The following is a 19,020-nucleotide window of genomic DNA, read 5'->3' as shown; positions in this document are numbered from 1 at the left end:
AAATGTGGGGCAGGTGGGCATGGTGTGGGGAAACCAGGCTTATCAGCCAAATATGTTTGGCCCATAGACTGAACGTCCCTCAACCCTAGTGCATCCATGGGTGGGATTCCGCTGTCAACACAGACTGAAGCTGCCTGCTCCTCCTGCAGATATAGCGATGACGGGGGTGTGTGTTACACATAGACCATATAAACAGACATGTGTGTCACCCCAAGTGCAGCCATGTGCCCAATTCCACCTTGTATCCTGATGTCAGAGGCCGTGTCTTTCCCCATCCGTGCTCCATGTCATTGGCTGCCGTGTGTGGTGGGGTGGGACTGCTCAGCATAATGATGTCAGGATGGGGAGTATGTTGTGGGGAGCGGAGAAGGAGCAGCCACTCAAGTATTTATTGAACCGGTTGTTCTGCCCTCACGCTGTGCATGCAGAGTGGCCTTCAGTATGGCCAATGATGTCTGTAGTGTGGGCATAAATGCTGGTTCTTGGAGGCCAGTGTGGAGGCATTGTCAAGCCCTGTGGTGAGTCTTTAGTTGCTGATAGGGGATGTGTCTTGCTCTTTTGTAATAACCAATGGGAAGATCAGTCTGCGTCTGTGTTAGAATTGCTTCTAATATGTTAATGTTTTCTTTAATATGTTTTTAACCCTTTTTTAAAAAAAGATGTTTTTAAAGCTTTTTAAAAAAATGCTTTTAACGTTGTTTTGTTTTAATGTATTTTAAGGTATTTTTATGATGTTTTAAAGTGTTTTTAGCATTTCTGTTTGCTGCCCTAGGCTCCTGCTGGGAGAAAGGGTGGGATATAAATCAAATAATAAATAAAATAAACAAATAAATAAATAAAGATCAAGTTGTGTCATTGCACTGACACAGATTGTAACTTCTCAGAGACCACCATAGGTATGATAGAAATAAATGATTCATCAGCCTGCCCACACTGGTGACTGCAGGCTATTGCACATGCATTATGATGCAGCAGAACCTGCCTCCTGCTGCTGATGGTATTATTATTAATATTTTTTTCTGCTTCCTTCACCAATGAGGACGCAGTGGAATTGGGGAAGGGAGCAATGTTTGATTGCAATATCTTCTGACTTCTTTTCTCCCCCATTCACCCATCAAATAGGAAAAGAGTTTTTATTATGCTCAGTTTATTGAAGATTTTCAAGCAGAAAAGCCCACAACTTCAAGCAAATCACAGCCCAGCCCTGCATGCATTTGCACCCTCATTCATTCTCTTCAACCTTCTGGGGCACAAAGGCTTGCATAAAAAGAAGAAGCTCAGTTTTGAATGTAGAGGGAGAGGAATCAGGTTCATAAAAGGGGAAATCAAGAGAAATGCTGGATCTAATTCAGAATCATGGAACTCAGAGACTGCAGCCACGTGTCCACTGTGAGAGGTTTTTTCCTTTGCAAAATCTCCTCCAAGCAACCCTAAAAGTGAAGATGAGAGCAACAAATGAAGAAGAAAGGGTCACATGGCTGTTCTGTAGATCACTATGGGTGAGATGGATAATAAATAAAAATAAAAATAAAATTTTATTTGTTAGTCGCGTATCTGTCTGAGCTAACGGACACTCTAGGCGACTTACAGCAATGCAAAATACAATATATAAATCAATATACAATCAACAAACCATAACATCAATTCATCTAAAATAAAAATTTAAATTTAAAAGCTTAGGAAAATGTCACAGTGAGGCATCAGCATCAGCTGCTTGTCCATCTTTCCCATTTATTATGTGTGCCTGTAGTGCCACATATTTCTGGAAGAATCTAGATGTAAATGAGGAGGCTTAGGATGGCATGTGCATGGCTCTGTCCCATAATTCATGCCTCATACCCCTGATTTATTAGGGTGCTTCTTGCACACTGCAATTGCAATAGATTGAAATCTGGAAAGCTTACAACACAGGCTTTCTGATAATAAGTTAAGAAATGTTTCACTCTGTGTTCAAAGACATAACTTGGGAAAGTTGTTCAGTTAACCAAAACAATAAAGCTTGTCTCACACATGCCTGCTCAGCCAGGCGGGCTTGTGTATGGCTTTCTCAAGCTCTGAAGGGACAGTGACCTTAATTGGTTTGTAAATGTTCTTACCTTGCTTATGTAAACAAGAGTCAGAGAAAGACTCTTGGTGGTCAAAACAATGCAGTTATGCCCATGAGCTCATTAAGGGAGGGCACGAGCAAAACCTGGGAATAAACATCACAGCTATATTTCCAAGGTGAGATGGTAGCAGATTCAGGGTCAGGAAAGATAAACAAAGTCCACCTGCATGAGCGTCCAGCAGTTTAGGTGCTGGGATGATAATGATCTCATAGGTATAAGGTGCCACCTCCCAGAGGGTCTTTTGAGTATAAATAAAGGACCCCTAGATCAGGAAGATTAAGCCTCAAGGTACTGTCAGGAAAAGCCTCGAAGTAACAACAAGCCTCAAAGCAACATCCAGATTGAAGCCTCAAGAGGTCAAGAAAGCTGAGTTTCAAGCAAGAATCTTCACTGTGCTGTTTGTGAGGTTTCCAGCCAAGGAGATGAACAGAAGATAAAAGCAAAGGCGGGAGGGGGGAGGCAGAGACCCATTAGCCATTAGTTTCATTTTAGCGTTTTATTACTTGCAAATGACATCTAAATGTAAACAGCTTGCTTTAATTTAATTTTAAACAGCTTGCTTTTAATTTAAATTTCCATTTAACTTCTTCACCACCAGAAGTGTTCATTGCTTTTTGAAATTTTGAACTAATTTGCTTTGTGTCTGACCAGGGGTTAGGCATTTGGCAAACCAGTTCCCTTGACTGGGCCAGATAAAGCAGAGAATCAAATGATGTCTTGTGCCCTGGTCTCTCCTCCCTTGTAATCTACTTAAAATAAGAGGTGGTGTTCTTCATCCATCTCTGCTGATGATCAGTATTGGTGGTCAATGCAGAGCCTACCCATCCATACCCCACAATGCCCCTCTGGCAAGATTTCTGATTCCCATCCTCTGGGGAACTTTAATCATCCTATAGACCAGCTGTGGGGAATCTTTGGACCTCCAGATGTTGCTGAACTAAAACTCCCATTAATTCCAGCAAACATGGCCAATGGCCAGGGATGAGAGGTGTTGTAGTTCAGCAATATCTGGAGGGCCAAAGGATCCCCACACCTCCTATAGACCATCTTTCTCCAATCTGGTGCCCTCCATATGTCTTGGAGTATAATTTCCATCATCCTTGACTGTTGACCATGCTAGCTGAGGGTGATGGAAGTCCAAATAATTGGGAAGGAATGAGATTAGGGAAGGTTGCCACAGACCCTTGCTTTTGTACCCTTTCTCCCAGTTTTCTCATGAGCCTCTTTTCTCCCCAGAGCCTTGAATAATGGCAAAGCTACAGTACAAGAACATAAGAGAATCCCTACTGGATTAGGTAAAGGACTATATAGTTCAGCCAACCAGATGCCCATGTGGGAAGCCCACAAGCAAGATCTGAGTGTATCAGTGCTCTCCTTACCTGCAGTTCCCAGCAAGTGATATTCAGAAACATATGGTCTCAGACAGCAGAAGTAGTAACCAATCGAGGCTAGTAGCCATCGATAGCCTTCAATCATCATGATTTTCTACTCCTAAGTAAACTGTTCTGAGTGGACAAGGGTGGTTCTCCAAGAGTTGAGGTTCTTAAAGCACTAGCTTCCATCCCATTGCCCACCAAGGGTCTTCTCACCCAGCCTGAGCCAGCTTTGTCCACCAAACCTTCTCCCTGCTATCCTACACGGTGCCATATTCTGCAGCATCCATTAATAGAAGAGTCAGTTCCCAAAACTATTTGCCAAACTTCAGTCAGGACCTTGCTATGGAACAAGATCAGAGACTTTTCACCAGTAGAGGTAAAATGCATGAGGAAAGGTATAGAAGGGCACACTTCGGTGTAACTTCTCTATCCTAGTCCCCAGAAAGTGGGAGCTGACAGGGATGGATGAATCAGTCTATTTCCACTCACTGTCAGTTCCACATGTCTACAGCCATCAGCCTATCCCATCCTGTTTCTGCATTAATCTACTACCATCATTTTTGTAAAGAAAAAACTTCATAAAAATTCACATTATTTTTAGTGTATTTCCCCCTGCCTTTTAACCTGAAATACACATCTTTGTATGTATTTTATAGTTAGAAAAAAAGCTGAGAAAATCTGGAAAAGCGCAAAACCCCAAAGCAGAACTGTGTTCTGATCTGCGTATTAGATCAGGACAGTTTGGTTAGAAATGTGGATGAAACCCTTGAACACCCTAGAACTGCACCACCAAATGATCTGCTTCTTCCTTAACAGTGTGCAGCTGAATTTAAGGCCAAATCTAAATCTTTACTGCTTAGCCAAAGGCCATGAGAATTTAGGGCCAAACTATGTGTTTTCAGTGCTCACTTATATTCACTAATAGGCAAAAAACCTTGAGGTTTAAGAATGTATCTATAGCCAACAGGTATTTCTATCAAACTTTAAAAAGCAGGGAAACTGGGCAGCTACAGTGAACGCACTGAGGGAGCAGGAGATCTGACCTCCTCTCTGAGATATTATACTGCCCTACAAATTTGTCAAAATGCAAACACAATTTGGGTTGGTCTTTCCCTTATATTATATATATTCCCTTCATTATTCAACCTAGAAATCTGTGTCAAATTTATTTTTATTAATTTCAAAGCCTTTTTATTGGTCAATGTCATTTGATGGTGAAAAATAGCCTTTTTTGTTTCAAGCTGGAGGTTATGCTCTATTTCTATTTTGGGCACGATAATGGTTGAATCTAAAATCAGACAGATTACAATTTGTTGCTACTTAAGCAATGACTCCAGCTGTTGGAAAAAACAAAATTGGCCTGCCCAAGATGCATGTCTTCAGCCTGCTATGCTTAAACTACTCCACTTAAGGAAAGGTGGGCATGGTCAACTAAAAACATAGAGCACACCTAGAATTTTGCTAGAATATATTTCACCTCTCACTGTTTTATCCTGTGCAAACTGAGACACTCCTCATGTCCGTTGGAAAATATTCTGCAGAACAGTCAGTGCCATTATTCCACAATTGTTTTTGGAGCTTTTTTTTAGTGTTGCAAAGTGTTGCTGTAGTTCACATATTTACAGAAACAGAAGCAAAAGGAAATGATTTGCTATAGGAAACTTCACTGAAATTGCAAAGTAAATCAAACATATTTAAAGTGACTATCTGAACAATATCAACTGTTTTAATATAGTTGCTTCCTCCCTGCTAAAACAAGTTCAGCACAGCACATGTCTCATTTCTGTTATTTGGGCTGACTGCAGGAGTTGCCACCACTCACCATATGCTCAGACGCACATGTTACCAATTTCCTCCAAGCTACACAGGAAGTGGATTGGACTGTGAAACACCAACCCAAATTGTGTTTTCGCTTTGATAAATTTGTAGGGCAGTCCAATATCTCAGAGAGGAGGTCAGGTCTCCTGCTCCCCTGGTGCATTCACTATAGCTGCCCAATTTCCGTGCTTTTCAAAGTTTGATAGAAATATCTGTTGGCTATAGGTACATTCTTAAACCACAAGGGGTTTTTTGCCTGTAAGTGAATTTCACTGCTTTTTAGTCCAGGAGGTAAGAAATGGGATCCTGTGCAAGTTTGCTGAGAGTGGATTGATCATTTGCATGCTTATTGAGTTCAGTGGGATTTACTTCCCTGCAATCAAGCTTAGGATAGGTAAAATTGACCCCAGGGATGGTGAGGGGAGCAGGGGGAGGGGATCAGGCAGGAGGGGGATGAGGAGGGGAGGTTGGACCATTTGCATGTTTATTGAGTTCAGTGGGATTTACTCCTGTGCAAATGCTTAGGATAGGTAAAACTGACCATGGGGAGGGAAGCCTGGAGTGGGCAGGAGAGGAGGTAGAAGGAAGAGGGGAGGAGAGGAAGAGGGGAGGAGAGGAAGAGGGAAGGAGAGGAAGAAAGGAGGAGGAAGGGAGAGGGGAGGGGAAGGAGGGGAAAGGCAGGTCTGATCATTAGCATGGTTATTGAATTCAATGGGATTTACTCCTATCATGGCTAGGACAGGTAAAACTGACAATGGGGGAGTAGGAGGGGGAGGAGAGAGTAGAAGGAAGGAAGAAGGCGGAGAGGGGAGCAGAAGGAATGGGGGGAAGGAGGGTTCTGGAAGGGGAAGGGGAGGGGGAGGGGTGAAGGAAGGGGGAGGGAAGGAGCAAAAGGGAGGTGATGGGAGGGAAGGAGGAGGAGAGGGCAGGTTTGATCATTTGCATTGAGTTCAATGGGATTTACTCCCATGCAATCATACTTGAAAAGGAAATGGAATCGATTCCAACTTATGGCAACCCTATGAATAGGGTTTTCATGGTAAGTGGTATTCAGAGGTGGTTTATCATTGCCTTCGTCTGAGGCTGAGAGGCAGTGACTGGCCCAAGGTCACGCAAGAGGGAGGGGATAGGAGGGAGAAGGTGGGGAGGGCAGGTTTGATCATTTGCATGCTTTTTGAGTTCAATTGGATTTACTCCTGTGCAATCAAGCTTAGGATAGGTGAAACTGACCTGGGGGAGAGGGGGGGAGGAGGAAGACAGGAAGGGGAGGAGGAGGACAGTGCTTTTGAGACGGGCTCCCGCCTCAAAAGAAGCTTATTCAGATATAAATCAGTCAGAACATATTTTTTTTGACTGATGAAATTTCTCCCGGGCAGGGAGAAACGTAGAAATCAACCTCAAAAGCCTGTTTTTGTTGGGAGGACTGGATTTCATTAATTTATGAGAAAAGGTCCAGCCAGCAATGCTGGACGGACTTCCGAACAAGCTCTATCTGATTAATGCGATACGTTTATCTTTTCTTCAAAGAGAAAACGGACTAACAGGCAAGCACCCTTCTTTCTATTATTTTTTTTACTTGGTTTAAATTGTTGCAGCAAAAAGAGATTTGTCAAATGAATCAGCTTTAAAGAACTTCTGGGTGAGCTATAACTCTTCTCTGTTATTCACGAAATTAACAGCTTATCTCTGTTTCTATTGCAAAAAGCTGTCCTGGAAGTGCATTCTAAAGATATAAACAGAAGAGGGATTTCTATTTCGAGGAACATTATATTGTCTGGGACTATTATCTTTTTGGTCTATTTTATTTTGACGAATCTGCTTCTTCACGACGCCACTAACTGTTTTGATGCTGGGAACTAAATTTGTTTTGTATTCTTGAACATAGAGAGATAAGGCAGGCTGCTCTGTTTATACTGTGATGTCATCAAGCCTGGAATATTAACCCAATTGTTGCTGAAATAAGAAGTGGTTCTTCTTTATTTTTGTTTTGTTTTGTTTTCGTGGTTTTAAAAATGGCAATCAAGAAAGTGGCTGAGAATCTGGAAGTAATTATGTTTCAGAAAATAATGGATGAGATTGAGATAACGAAACAAACCCTGCGACAGGGCAGTAAGGAGCTGAAAATTGAACTGAGCAAAATGACGCAGGAGCTTAAAGAAATAGGGGATCCTGTGAGAGAGGAGAATGAGATCAGAGATGAGAAAAGAAAAAATAAAGGGAAGATACAAGCCTTGGAGATTGGAACAAATGTGGAATTGGAAAAAGATCTGGAGTTTATGGATATTAGAAATAAAATCTACTGTTTGGAATTTAACGTTATCTCTGAAGAAATTAATGAAGATATTAGAGATAAAGTTATCAATGGCTTGGATAATCTTCTGGACTGGAATGACGTGATGGAGCTTGATATAGAGAAAATCTATGGAATTAACTGCAGCCATGTGACAATGGAAAAACTCTCAAGAGATGAGCCAGTGCATTTTGTAAAAAAGAAGAACAGAGATATGACTTTACAACAATATTTCAGCAACTTATTCAGAATCGATGGCAAGAAAATATTTGGGATAGAGGAAATTCCCATCAGACTCTTATTATATGACTATGGCTATGACAGCAAGATTATTATGGAATACTGATAATGGAAGATTGGACACTGAAATTACTGGACTTAACAGGACTATTGAAGATGGAAGATGGAATTAATATGGATAATGGAATAATGGCTATTGAAATTATTGGACTTAACAGATTTTGATGAGATGGATTAATCGATATGTTTATTTGGATTATGGTTATGACAATAAGATTATTATTATTATTGAGATGGATTAATCGACATGTTTATTTGGAGAAAAATTGATAGATATATTTCTTAAAGAATTGAAACCTCTCTTTGACTTTTTGTGGAAAGAATAAAGTAATGTTTATGAGATTTGATGATTAATTAAGATAACTACTGGAGGAAAGTGATTTTATAATATAATTTAAGAGACAGGATTGTTATATATTGTAGACCTATAACTGATTTGATCTGTGACAAATGGGAAGTCAACATTTTATTTTTTTGTTTAATCATTTTTGTTTTGTTTTGGTTTTTGTCTTTGAATGTTTTATGATTTTGTTTTGTATGTTTTATGAAAATTTGAATAAAAATTATTGTAAAAAAAAAGGGGGAGGAGGAGGACAGGAAGGGGGGGCGAAGGGAAGGGGAGGCAATTTGGTGGGTGGGCACTGGGCAGAGGGGAAGCCCCTTTCCTTCTCAAAAGGAAAACATTGTGAACAGTATCATTCTTTTTCAGGGTTTCCCCCACCTTTTTTTGTACAGCAGGCACATGTAGCCTCCCACCCAAATTTAAACCAAACCAGTCCCTGGCCACATCCACCTTTATTTCTGTTTAGATAGTCATGGCTTCTCCCAAAATATCTGGGGAATTGTAGTTAGTGAAGGGTGCTGAGAGTTGCTAGGAGATGCCCTGTTCCACTCACAGACCTTCAATCAGAGCAGCTGAGTGTTAAACCACTCTGGCCACTGGAGCTCTGTCAGGGGAATGGAAGCCTCCTCTTAGCATGCTTCACAAACTACATTTCCCAGGATTCTTTGAGGGAAGCCATGACTGTCTCATGTGAAATCAAGTCTGGTGTGGGTGTGGCCCCCTGATTAGCCAAGCCTAGCAGCTGTGAGTCTGGCTTTTAGAACACTGACAGTTGGTTCTTACTGAGCATGGCCAACATTATCATTGAGTTCATGCCAAAATGTCTTAAATTAATTAAAAATCAGCCAGGCATTTTTTAAACTTTGAAACTGCAGAAGATGAAGGTCAGAGTATGGGGCAAGGTCAGTAATAGGATTACAGGTACTCTGTGAACATGGCTGATTTTTAATTAATTTCAACAGATTATGAGAACTCTGACAGAAAAAAGTCTGAAAGGGGTTTGGTTTTTCCTCTGTCTCTCTACTTTTTGAATTCTCGGTTCTCTCTGACTGTTTTGTGTATCACCATGAAGATTGAGAGGGTTGTTAAGCAAGTGTTTCTGAGTTCAGGACTATACGTTTTGTAAGGTTTTGTTTTGAAATGAGTTAATGGGAAGGATCAGAATGGCATGGGAGGTATTTTCAATTTAACATTGCGGAATGTGAAAAATCCATGCTGACTGTAGTATACAGCCACTCTTGTGGCTGTATAATATAGTTTCAACTTTTCCTCTTCAGTATGCACACACAAGACAGCATTCTGAAATGTTTGTGTGTCTGTGTCTTCTGAAAACATATCCCAAGACCATATTTCTGCTAAAAATTATCCCATGATCCTTTCTAGAAGAGGATAAAGATAGAGGAGACAAGTGTTCTGAAGGCAAAGACTTCAATTCTATCTGTCCTTACCCAAGGGGTAAGCTCCATTGAACTCAGTGGGAGCTACTTCTGAGTAAACATGCATAGGATTGGGGTATAATGCATCTTTTAAAGATATGCTTTTTTAGAATTATTCTAAATGAGGAAGTTGGCAAACAGTTTTAACCTTTGCTTCAATTTCTCAAAACAACTCTGTGAGGTAGGTTAGGCTGAGAGATGATGACTGGCCCAAGGTCACCCAACAAGCTTAATGGGTGAGTCAGGATTTGATCTCTGGCCTTGCAGGTGCTAGTCCAAAGCTCTAATGAGTACTCCACATTGGCTCAGTTCCCAGACTTCCTTAAATCCCCTAAAACCTAGACATATACTAATTGCTCCTAGTAGGCACCAGCCATCAAAAGCCAAAGCAGCATCTTTTAGCCATCATCAATGCCTACTGAGGAAGCGTCTTAAGATGCCAGCTATATAGAAGCCTAATGAAAGCCACCTTTCTCTGTCCAGCCACAACTGAAAGCCTAGCTGTTATTGAATCTTAAAAGCAGCAAGATGTTAGCAACAAATAAATATTAAATATTAGACAGGAGCCATCTGTGTTATCTTTTTGGCGCCTATTGAAGACCTTCCTCTATCAACAAGCCTTTTAAGTTGAGATCTCATCCCAGTCTGCTCCTGTGTTGGAATTGCTTTGTTTTAAAACCTTTTTTTAAAAAACAATATGCTCTTTAACAATTTTTAAAGATGTCTTCAAAGCTTTTAAAAAATGTTTTCAAAGTTGTTTTGTTTTAATGTATTTTAAAGTCTGTTTTTATGATGTTTTAAAGTGTTTTCTGTGCTTTTGTTTGCCACCCTGGGCTCCTGCAGGGAGGAAGGACGGGATATAAATAAAAAAATATATAAATAAAATAAATAAACAAATGAACTCACCAGGCATTCATCCCTTGGGGGTCACGGACAATTCTCTTAGCACACTCAATGGAATTTGTGATGTCATCACGTAGGAAAGCTGTTGAAAGATTGTTAGAAAGCAAAAGAGGGTAATGTGGATTTCTAAAAATGGTTATTTCCAATGCCATGAAGCAAACACCCCCACTGCATAAAATATTATGCAAAATATTGCATTACAACATTTTGCAAAATATTGGATAAAAATATGTCAGGAAGAGCACATAAGAGAGATAGTCCAGTGAATGCCCAAGAACTGTTAATTCCTTTCTAGGGTTGTGCAACAGATTCAGCCAAAGCACAAATCTTGAATCATATCGGGCCTATTTGGATGGATCCAGGTTTCCCCCAAGTTGGGTGGAGACAGTTCTGGATCACTGTGGGTTGGGTCGGTCTGCCTGAAGCAATCTGGGGCTTTAAGGGATGGGTTGTCGCAGCTCCAGCATGTTCTTCTACAGAGATCATACTGAGGAAGCAGAGGGTTCAGTTTTGTGGGCTGCAGGGTGCTCCTTTGTGCTCATGGAACAGGAACAAGCAGGGCTGAACCCTCCTCTCACCAGATGGTGTGCGGAGGATTCAGTCCTGCAGGGAGCAGGAAGTTCCTTTGCAAGCGAAGCAGCACCCTGCAGCTGGTTAGCAGAGGATTCCAGAATGAGCTGAGACATTCAAGCTCAGCAGAAGCACTTGACGATGGCACAGAGCAGAGCCGGCAAGAGAAGGCATTGCCTGGTGAGGGGGAACTGGCCCAGGGAAAGTCCTGGGAGCTGGATAGATAGGAGAGCCACATTTGGCCTGAGGTTCTTCACTCCTGTGTTAGGGTTAGATGTGTGTAGATGGTATTTAGAGAATTCACATGTATCCTCTTTGGAGGCATTTGGGCCTTGGCAGAGTTGGGTTCAGACAGCCACGGATTGCGAACGGACAGGTTGGATGACTCAGAGCAATCTGTGGCTGTCAGGGGGCTGGGCGTAGGACAGGAAGAAGTGGTAGGCAGAGCAGGAAAACAAGGTGAAGACTTACCTCCAACCCCAGTTGTGTCTTCCTGGAGAAAATAGGCATAGCTTCCTGCCTGCCACCTCCCCACCCCCAGCATTAACGGCTGTTGCTCAGTGGTAGAGCATCTGCCTTGCATGCATGAGGTCCCAGGTTCAATCCCCGGTATGTCCAGATAGGACAAGGAGAGAATCCTATCTGAAATCTTGCAGAGCTGCTGCCAGTCAGTGCAGACAATACTGAGCTAGATGGATCAGTGGTCTGACTCAGTATAAGGCAGATTCCTGTGTTCCAGGATCAATCCCTCAGCAATTCTGTACGGTAAGGGGGATGCTGTGCAAGTGGTTTTCTTAAATGAAGGTTGCTTGCTCGCTCAATATTACCAGTGCAGACTCACCCCCCCCACTGAACAGCTGTTCAGTGGAGAGGTCAATTCTGCAGGGTGCAGGTGATGCTCTGCACACAATTTTCCTTTATAAAGCAGTTTTCGGAGCATCACTAATGCAGGATCGTCCCCTCTGCTGATCAGTGAATGGGGAGATTCTGCAGGATGCTGTGATGCCTCATCCCCAATGCCTCTGTTGAGGCATTGATTGTGGGGGGGGGGAAGGCATTGCAGCACCCTGCAGAATGACCCCCATCTTGGTTGTGGGGAAAGGAGGAGACACAAGGTCTCCTTTCCCTGCTACTCTCCCTGCTACATGTTTAATTAGAGTTTTAAAAGCCTAATTAAATAGTAGCCCTGAACCCAAACTTATTCGGGGCAGATATGGGGCTGAGCAGGGGGGTAGCCCTTAGGACAACCCAGGGCTAGTTGGCCTGAAGACCCCCTAAATCAGAGTCATGGGGCAGGAAGGGGAGGGTGTGCATGGATCTACGGCATACAAGTGTGTGAGAAAGATTACAATATTTTCAGACATTTGAGCATTGTCCCAAAATATGGAGGATATTGTTTTTAATGAGCTACCATGAAACTGTATAGCTCCTCAACATCAATTGTAGTAATCATAACAGCACTAGTTATTCATGTAATTCATTTGCATCACTCAAAGCTTTCCAGCTGTCCTCTTGGATGGCTGAAAGCTTGAAAATCCTTTTTTTAATGCTGTAATCATGGAGGGTTAAAGAGCCTGTATAGGAAAGGATGGAGAAGAGGGCACTGCATTGATGATGCTCTCCCACCTCAGTTGAAGAAATGGATTTGGAGACAAAGAGCTTATCCCCACGGGAGCATTACTTTATACTAAAGACACTGTTTTTACTTCCATTTTCTATTTGCACCATCAAGTGCTCAATGCCGCCTGCAAACATGGTGTTTTCTATTCACACTGAGGGGAAGGATCAATCACACAGTTTCCTAATGATCACACCCTCTAATTTAACATTTCAACTCCCTCTGGTTGTTCGGCAATCGAGCATGCTCAGTTTGTTCTACCAGCTGCAGTAGTTCCTTTTTTAAAAAAACAACAACCAGCAAGTGCAATTATTTGTATTTTCACTGGTATGATACACCTGAAGTACAAATCTTTATTTGAGCAGTGTTATATTTTTGCACTCAAGTTAGGGAGAAAAGAAAAACAATGACACCATTTCCAGCAACATAAAAAGGCCAGCAGAACAGAAGAAAGCAGCTGGAAGTTGCTTGTCAGCTCACAGGAAACAAAATGAAAGAAAGGAGGAGGAGATAGTGGCCATGGAGAAGGGAATGATTGACACACCCACCTAAAAGCATCTCAGCAAAGCGTCTGCAAGGAAGAACTCAGCACAGTACAGATGGTTTTTCCTCCTCTTTTTATCAGCTTATTGGGTTAGTATGGATTTACAGGGAGAAAACTGTATGATAGCTTTTGATTGCTCATAACATCATGTGAACCATGCAAATTTAAAGGAGATGTGAGTAGCACCAAACACACAGTAGATGAGCCTAAAGAATAGAAAGCAATGATTAAGAATGGTGTAACTAAGGGACAGGTGATGTTTCTTATTCAGAGTTCTCAACTGGGGAACAAGTGATGTTCTTTCTTCTAAAGTAAGACACAGTTGTTGCTAGGGGTGGGAGAGAAATTCAGTTTGGTTCATATTTAAGGTGAAATTACTTAATTCTCCCTTCCTGAAACAATATGAAAACTGAAACATACCTGTCTCCTAATTTTGCAATGAAATGCACTTCTCCTGATTTTGCAATGTAGTCCTCCAAATAATGTATACATTTGGGGGAAGTGTACATGAAAATGTATATAGTAGTGAAAATAACATACAAAAATGTATTATACTATGTAAAATTGCATACAAAAGTGTAATATTATGAGAAATCCATGGTAAAATGGTGATGAATTCTCACCTGGGCTCTTACTATTTTTAAATAAGCTAATGCAGAAATGTGGAGAAGTGAACTTAAGAAAAATAGAAATTGAAATTGATAGTTTTGTCCATCCCCAGTTGCTGCTTCAGTGAACTTGTGATAAGCTGGGTCCACCAAGCAGGCTGGCTTTACCTCCTTCACTTCTTAGGCCCTCCGTGCTAGATGATGAGTCAAGGAAGCAAGAAAGGCTCGCTTTTCAAGTTTGGTTCCCCTCAGTATCTAATTGTCCCAATTTTCAGTTCAGTTCTCCACATTTCCATACATTGTGCTTAAAAAAAAAAAGTCCTCATGAGAATTCATTAGCATTTTAGTGCAAATTTCTCCTAATATACACACTTTGTATGCAATTTTGCCTAATGCACACATTTTTGCAAGCAATTTCTGCAAACATAATGCATTTTTGTATGATTTTCTTTAACATATGCACATGTTTGCATTTTTCTACACATTACCTGGCTGGAGAACTGCATTGCAAACATCAGAGAAGTGTGGATTTCAAAGGATGGCTGTGTTTTGGTTCATGTATTGTTTCAGAAATTGCAAATTAGGTGGATTCATCTTTAAATGTGAAGTGAATCAAACGTCTCCCCCATCAATAGTCTGGACTGAAATGGGAAAATGGTAACTGGAGGGAGAAGTAGTAGAAGCTTCTTTTAAAAACAAGATCCAACCTATTTGGGAAATTGCAGAGGCCTTTTGCTAGTTATCCCTATAGTATCAAGTTGCTTACCAGAGCAGGAGGATTTGCAGCCATTGGCTGTTGGGCGCCTTCCATTGTCACACCACCAGCGGCTGTTTATCTGAAAAATCCCATAGTCACGGCTGCCATCTGAGTTGGGTGGCCCCACGGCTGCGGTGTTGAAGCGGCTTTCATAATATGCAGTACAGATCCCTGGAACAAAGTGGACAGGGAAAAGAACGCTATGAGTGTATCTGTTTTTTAAAAAGTTGAAACATTTTGAAACAGAATAATTTAAAAACATTCTTTCAATATTAACTGTTACAAATCTGCATTTTTTTTCTTTAAAAAAACCTATGGCTAAATAGAAATGTCCACTTAGGTCAGGTGTGGGGAACTTTTAACTCTCCAGATGTTGCTGAACTACACCTCCCATTTCCCCTGGTTATTGGTCATATTTGCTGGGGATGATGGGAGGTGTAGTTCAGAAATATCTGGAGGGCCAAAGTTACTCACACCTGACTGAGATTTCCTCCACTTCACATAACCAGCACTTTTCATTATTGCAATTGCATATTACTAGGGGCAGATGTTGGGTTTGGTTTACCTTTGTGTAGAACTGCAGTGAGTGAAGATTCTTATCCCTGTTTCTCTCTTTCAAAGTCTAATGAAAGTTGGAACATTTTACCTGGAAGTGGTGAGGGTAAACTGTTTCCTGAAAAGAAGTCTCCATCTCAGCTTTGCCCTAAAACCAATATGAAGTGACAAAGAGAAAGAGAAAGGAATTGCAAACTCACAGTTGGCCAGGCTAATACCACGGTATCCGTCCATCCCCTTCTGTTTCAAAGTTCGAGCCAGTTCACATTTCTCAAACACTCTGGCTTCATTCACTGCAATGAGGAGGCAGAGGAGGGTGAGGGCCAGGACCTTCATCACTGCGACTCCTGGAGAGTGATGCTGGGATTCCCTCAGATCTCCAGTGGCTTTTGTAGCTGAAAGTTCAGGGAGGTGTCTACAGACGGGAAACAGAACGTTGATTGTAGGGGTGTGTGGGTGTGGGTGTGGCAATAGCAAAAAAAGAGAAATGTTGCAATTCTCGGTTGACTACTCATATGATAACGGTGTGTTAAATTTATTGCAAAAAGAAGAAAACCTCACAGAACAACTGTGGAAAAACCTTCTCATTTTCATTTTCAATGGAGTAAAATTAAGACAGGCAGTCAAAAAAACCCCATGTATGCATCTGAAAAGAATACAGTTTTTAAAGTATAATAATAAATCATTAGCTAACTAATGGGAGGGGAACTGCATGTTAGTCTCTTGCAGCAGAAACAAAGAGTTGTAGTCTTAATGACTAATAAAGACCAAAAAACCTAATACACATTGTTATGGATGTGAAAGTTGGACAGTGAAAAAGGTGGATAAGAGAAAAATCAACTCATTTGAAATATGGTGTTGGAGAAGAGCTTTGTCCATACCATGGACCATGAAAAAGACAAATAATAGGGTGTTAGAACAAATTAAACCAGAACTGTCACTAGAAGCTAAAATGATGAAACTGAGGTTAGTATACTTTGGACACATCATGAGAAGACACGATTCACTAGAAAAGACAATAATGCTGTGAAAAAAGAAAGGAGTAGAAAAAGAGGAAGGCCAAACAAGAGACGGATTGATTCCATAAAGGAAGTCACAGACCTGAACTTACAAGATCTGAACAGGGTGGTTCATGACAGATGCTCTTGGAGGTCACTGATTCATAGGGTCGCCATAAGTTATAATTGACTTGAAGGCACATAACAACAAGAACAGGTGGTCTGGTTCAAAAGATATAAACTAAAATGTGAGCCGCTGCCCCCCAACTTCTGTTACTACTAGGGTTGCCAGGTGTCCAGTATTTACCCGGGGACTCCAGATTTTTGGGGTCTTATCCATAGAATATCCCTTACATCCATAGAAGCAACAACAGTGGTTCCATGTGCTCAGCTCAACCCCCTTAAACCCACTAATGATGCACCTTGTTATTTGCATGATGGTTTGTTTCTTGCCCAATAATGGTAAAAGAGAATTCACATATTGGGAAGCATGGCTGCAGTTGTTGTTCCCAAGCTGCTGTCTGTGAAGGTAGATCAAACCATGTGTGTTTTCTCTCTGTCAGTTACTCACTGGAATTGGATTGGCTGCCAAAGTGAGTTGATAGCAGTCTACAAGGCAGACAGAAAAGGGTAGAGAATCATCTTACTCTCTTATTCATTTCTCTGACCTCTTTCTGAAGTGAAAGGTCAAATCTGTAAAGAAATTTGGAGCAGCCATGTTAAAAGGTACGGGCAGGGCATTCCAGGCAGGGGGTTGCCAACCCTGCTTCGATATGGATATCTTTGCAGAGGATCCCTAGTCAAGCTTTACCAACAGCACAATCCAAACCATATCTACTCAGAAGTAAGTCCTATTGAGTTCTATGGGGCTTAGTAAGTGTGTTTAGAATTGCAGCCTTCCAGGGCATCCATCTTTACTCCTGAGTGCTCCAATCTAACAACTCCACAACACTAGGCTTTCTTCCTTCAACGGTCTTCTGGTGACTGGCCTGAGGGCACTTAAACCCTTCTTGCCAGAAGCAAGTAGGCTAGATTAAATGTTCCTTACCCAGGCTCTCTAAACTGGTAAGAAGGAATGATCCTGTCACTTCAGCTGGACCTGGAAACACCCTCCGTTAGCTAAGATTTCTATGTTAATTTCTAATCAGAGAATTTTTTTTTGTTTGAGTGGTATGCTCCAAGCAAGTGTGGTTAATGCTTAATGTATCATGATTAATGACATCACTAGGGACTGCCTCCTATGACAACAATAGGGTATGCCCCAATGACATCACTAGGATCCACCCCTGAAATCTCAGGGTTTGGGATGCTTCTCACCTGGCAACTCTATTTGCTATAGTATTTTGAATCTCAACAAATCATCTGTATGAAGGCAGCCCTGCAAAGAGCATATTTTAATCTGGATGTTACCAGTGCATGGCTGATACTGTCTATGCCTTTTCTATCCTGAAGAGAGTACAGCTGGGTTGGCAGGCTAAGCTACAAAAAGGTGGTCCTGCCTATACCTGCTATCTAGGTGTACAGAAGCCATGCTAGATCCTAAAAGCTTAATAAACAGAAAAGGCTTCATACCTACTCCTAGATCATCCTATCCTGGAACCATCAACACTTCTGTCTTGTATTGATTAACTATGTTTATTTACCCTCATCCAATCCATTACTGACACTATATACTGGTTCAGGGTCTCATATGCTACTTAAGATCTGGATGAAAAGGAGAAATAAAGCATTTTCAGTGCTACTCAATGACACTGTGAAATGTGTGTTTGTGTGTATGTTCTTCAAAACATCCCCCAAGGCCATATTTCTGCTAAAAATTGCCCCATGATTTTTTACCATAAGAGAATAAAGATAGAGGAGACAAGTATTCTGAAGGTTAAGACTGCAATCCTATCTGCACTTCAATTTATTAAATTTACATCTCGCCCTTCGTCCCAGAAGAAGTCTAGGGAAGCAAACAAAATGCTAAAAACACTCTAAAGCATCTTTAAAACAGACTTTAAAATATATTGAAACAAAACATGTTTAAAGAAAAAGCTTTAGAAACACTTTAAAAAGCCTTCCAACACAGACGCAGACTGGGACAAGGTCTCTACTTAAAAGGCTTGGTGAAAGAGAAAGGCCTTCAGTAGGCACCAAAAAGATAACAGAGATGGACCTGTCTAATATTTCAGGGGAGGGAATTCCAGAGTTTTGGTGCCACAACATTAAAGGTCTGCTTCCTATTTTGTGTGGAATGGACCTCCTGGTAAGATGGTATCTGCAAGAGGCCCTCACTTGCAGAGCACAATGATTGACTGGGTATATAAGGGGTAAGACAATATTTCAAGTTTTCTGGTTCCAAGCTGTACAGGGCTTTGTACATCAAAACCAGAACTTTGAACTTGGCCTGGTAGCTAATGGAAAGCCAGTGCAATTCTTTCAGCAGCAGGGTGACATGTTGGCGATACCCTGCCTCAGTGAGCAGTCGCACCACCACATATTGTACCACCTGCAGCTTCTGGACCAACCTCAAGGGCAGCCCCACATACAGTGCACTACAGTAATCCAGCCTGGAGGATACCAGTGCATGGACAACGGTAGTCAGGCTATCCCAGTCCAGAAATGGCCACAACTGTCTTTCCAGCCGAAGCTGGTAAAAGGCAGTCCCAGCCACTGAGGTCACCTGGGCCTCTAGCGACATAGATGGATCCAGACTTAATTTATTGGCCCTAATCCAGCCCACCACGAGTCCAGGCACCAATCCAGGGTTTGCACGGCCTCTCCTGATCCAGATGTTACAGAGAAATAGAGTTC

General features: G+C 41.5%; 1 protein-coding gene across 15 annotated transcripts in view; it reads right to left on the bottom strand.

The window, feature by feature from the left end:
• Window positions 1–19,020, bottom strand: part of LOC133379316 (lysozyme C-3-like) — a 37,973-nt gene that overhangs the window by 9,585 nt on the left and 9,368 nt on the right. For 8 of the 15 annotated variants that reach the window (XM_061614350.1, XM_061614353.1, XM_061614357.1 and 5 more), the window contains 3 exons: window positions 15,427–15,641; window positions 14,681–14,842; window positions 10,578–10,656 (listed from right to left, as the gene is read on the bottom strand). In XM_061614350.1, coding sequence (XP_061470334.1) covers window positions 10,578–10,656; window positions 14,681–14,842; window positions 15,427–15,641 — 456 coding nt within the window. The other 7 variants (XM_061614344.1, XM_061614343.1, XM_061614346.1 and 4 more) reach the window with 3 other exon arrangements.

Source organism: Rhineura floridana, chromosome 3 (assembly GCF_030035675.1).
Source record: "Rhineura floridana isolate rRhiFlo1 chromosome 3, rRhiFlo1.hap2, whole genome shotgun sequence".
Lineage (NCBI taxonomy): Eukaryota > Metazoa > Chordata > Lepidosauria > Squamata > Rhineuridae > Rhineura > Rhineura floridana.
The sequence above is the reverse complement of the archived record's forward strand: the minus strand, read 5'-3'. Positions and strand labels throughout refer to the sequence as shown.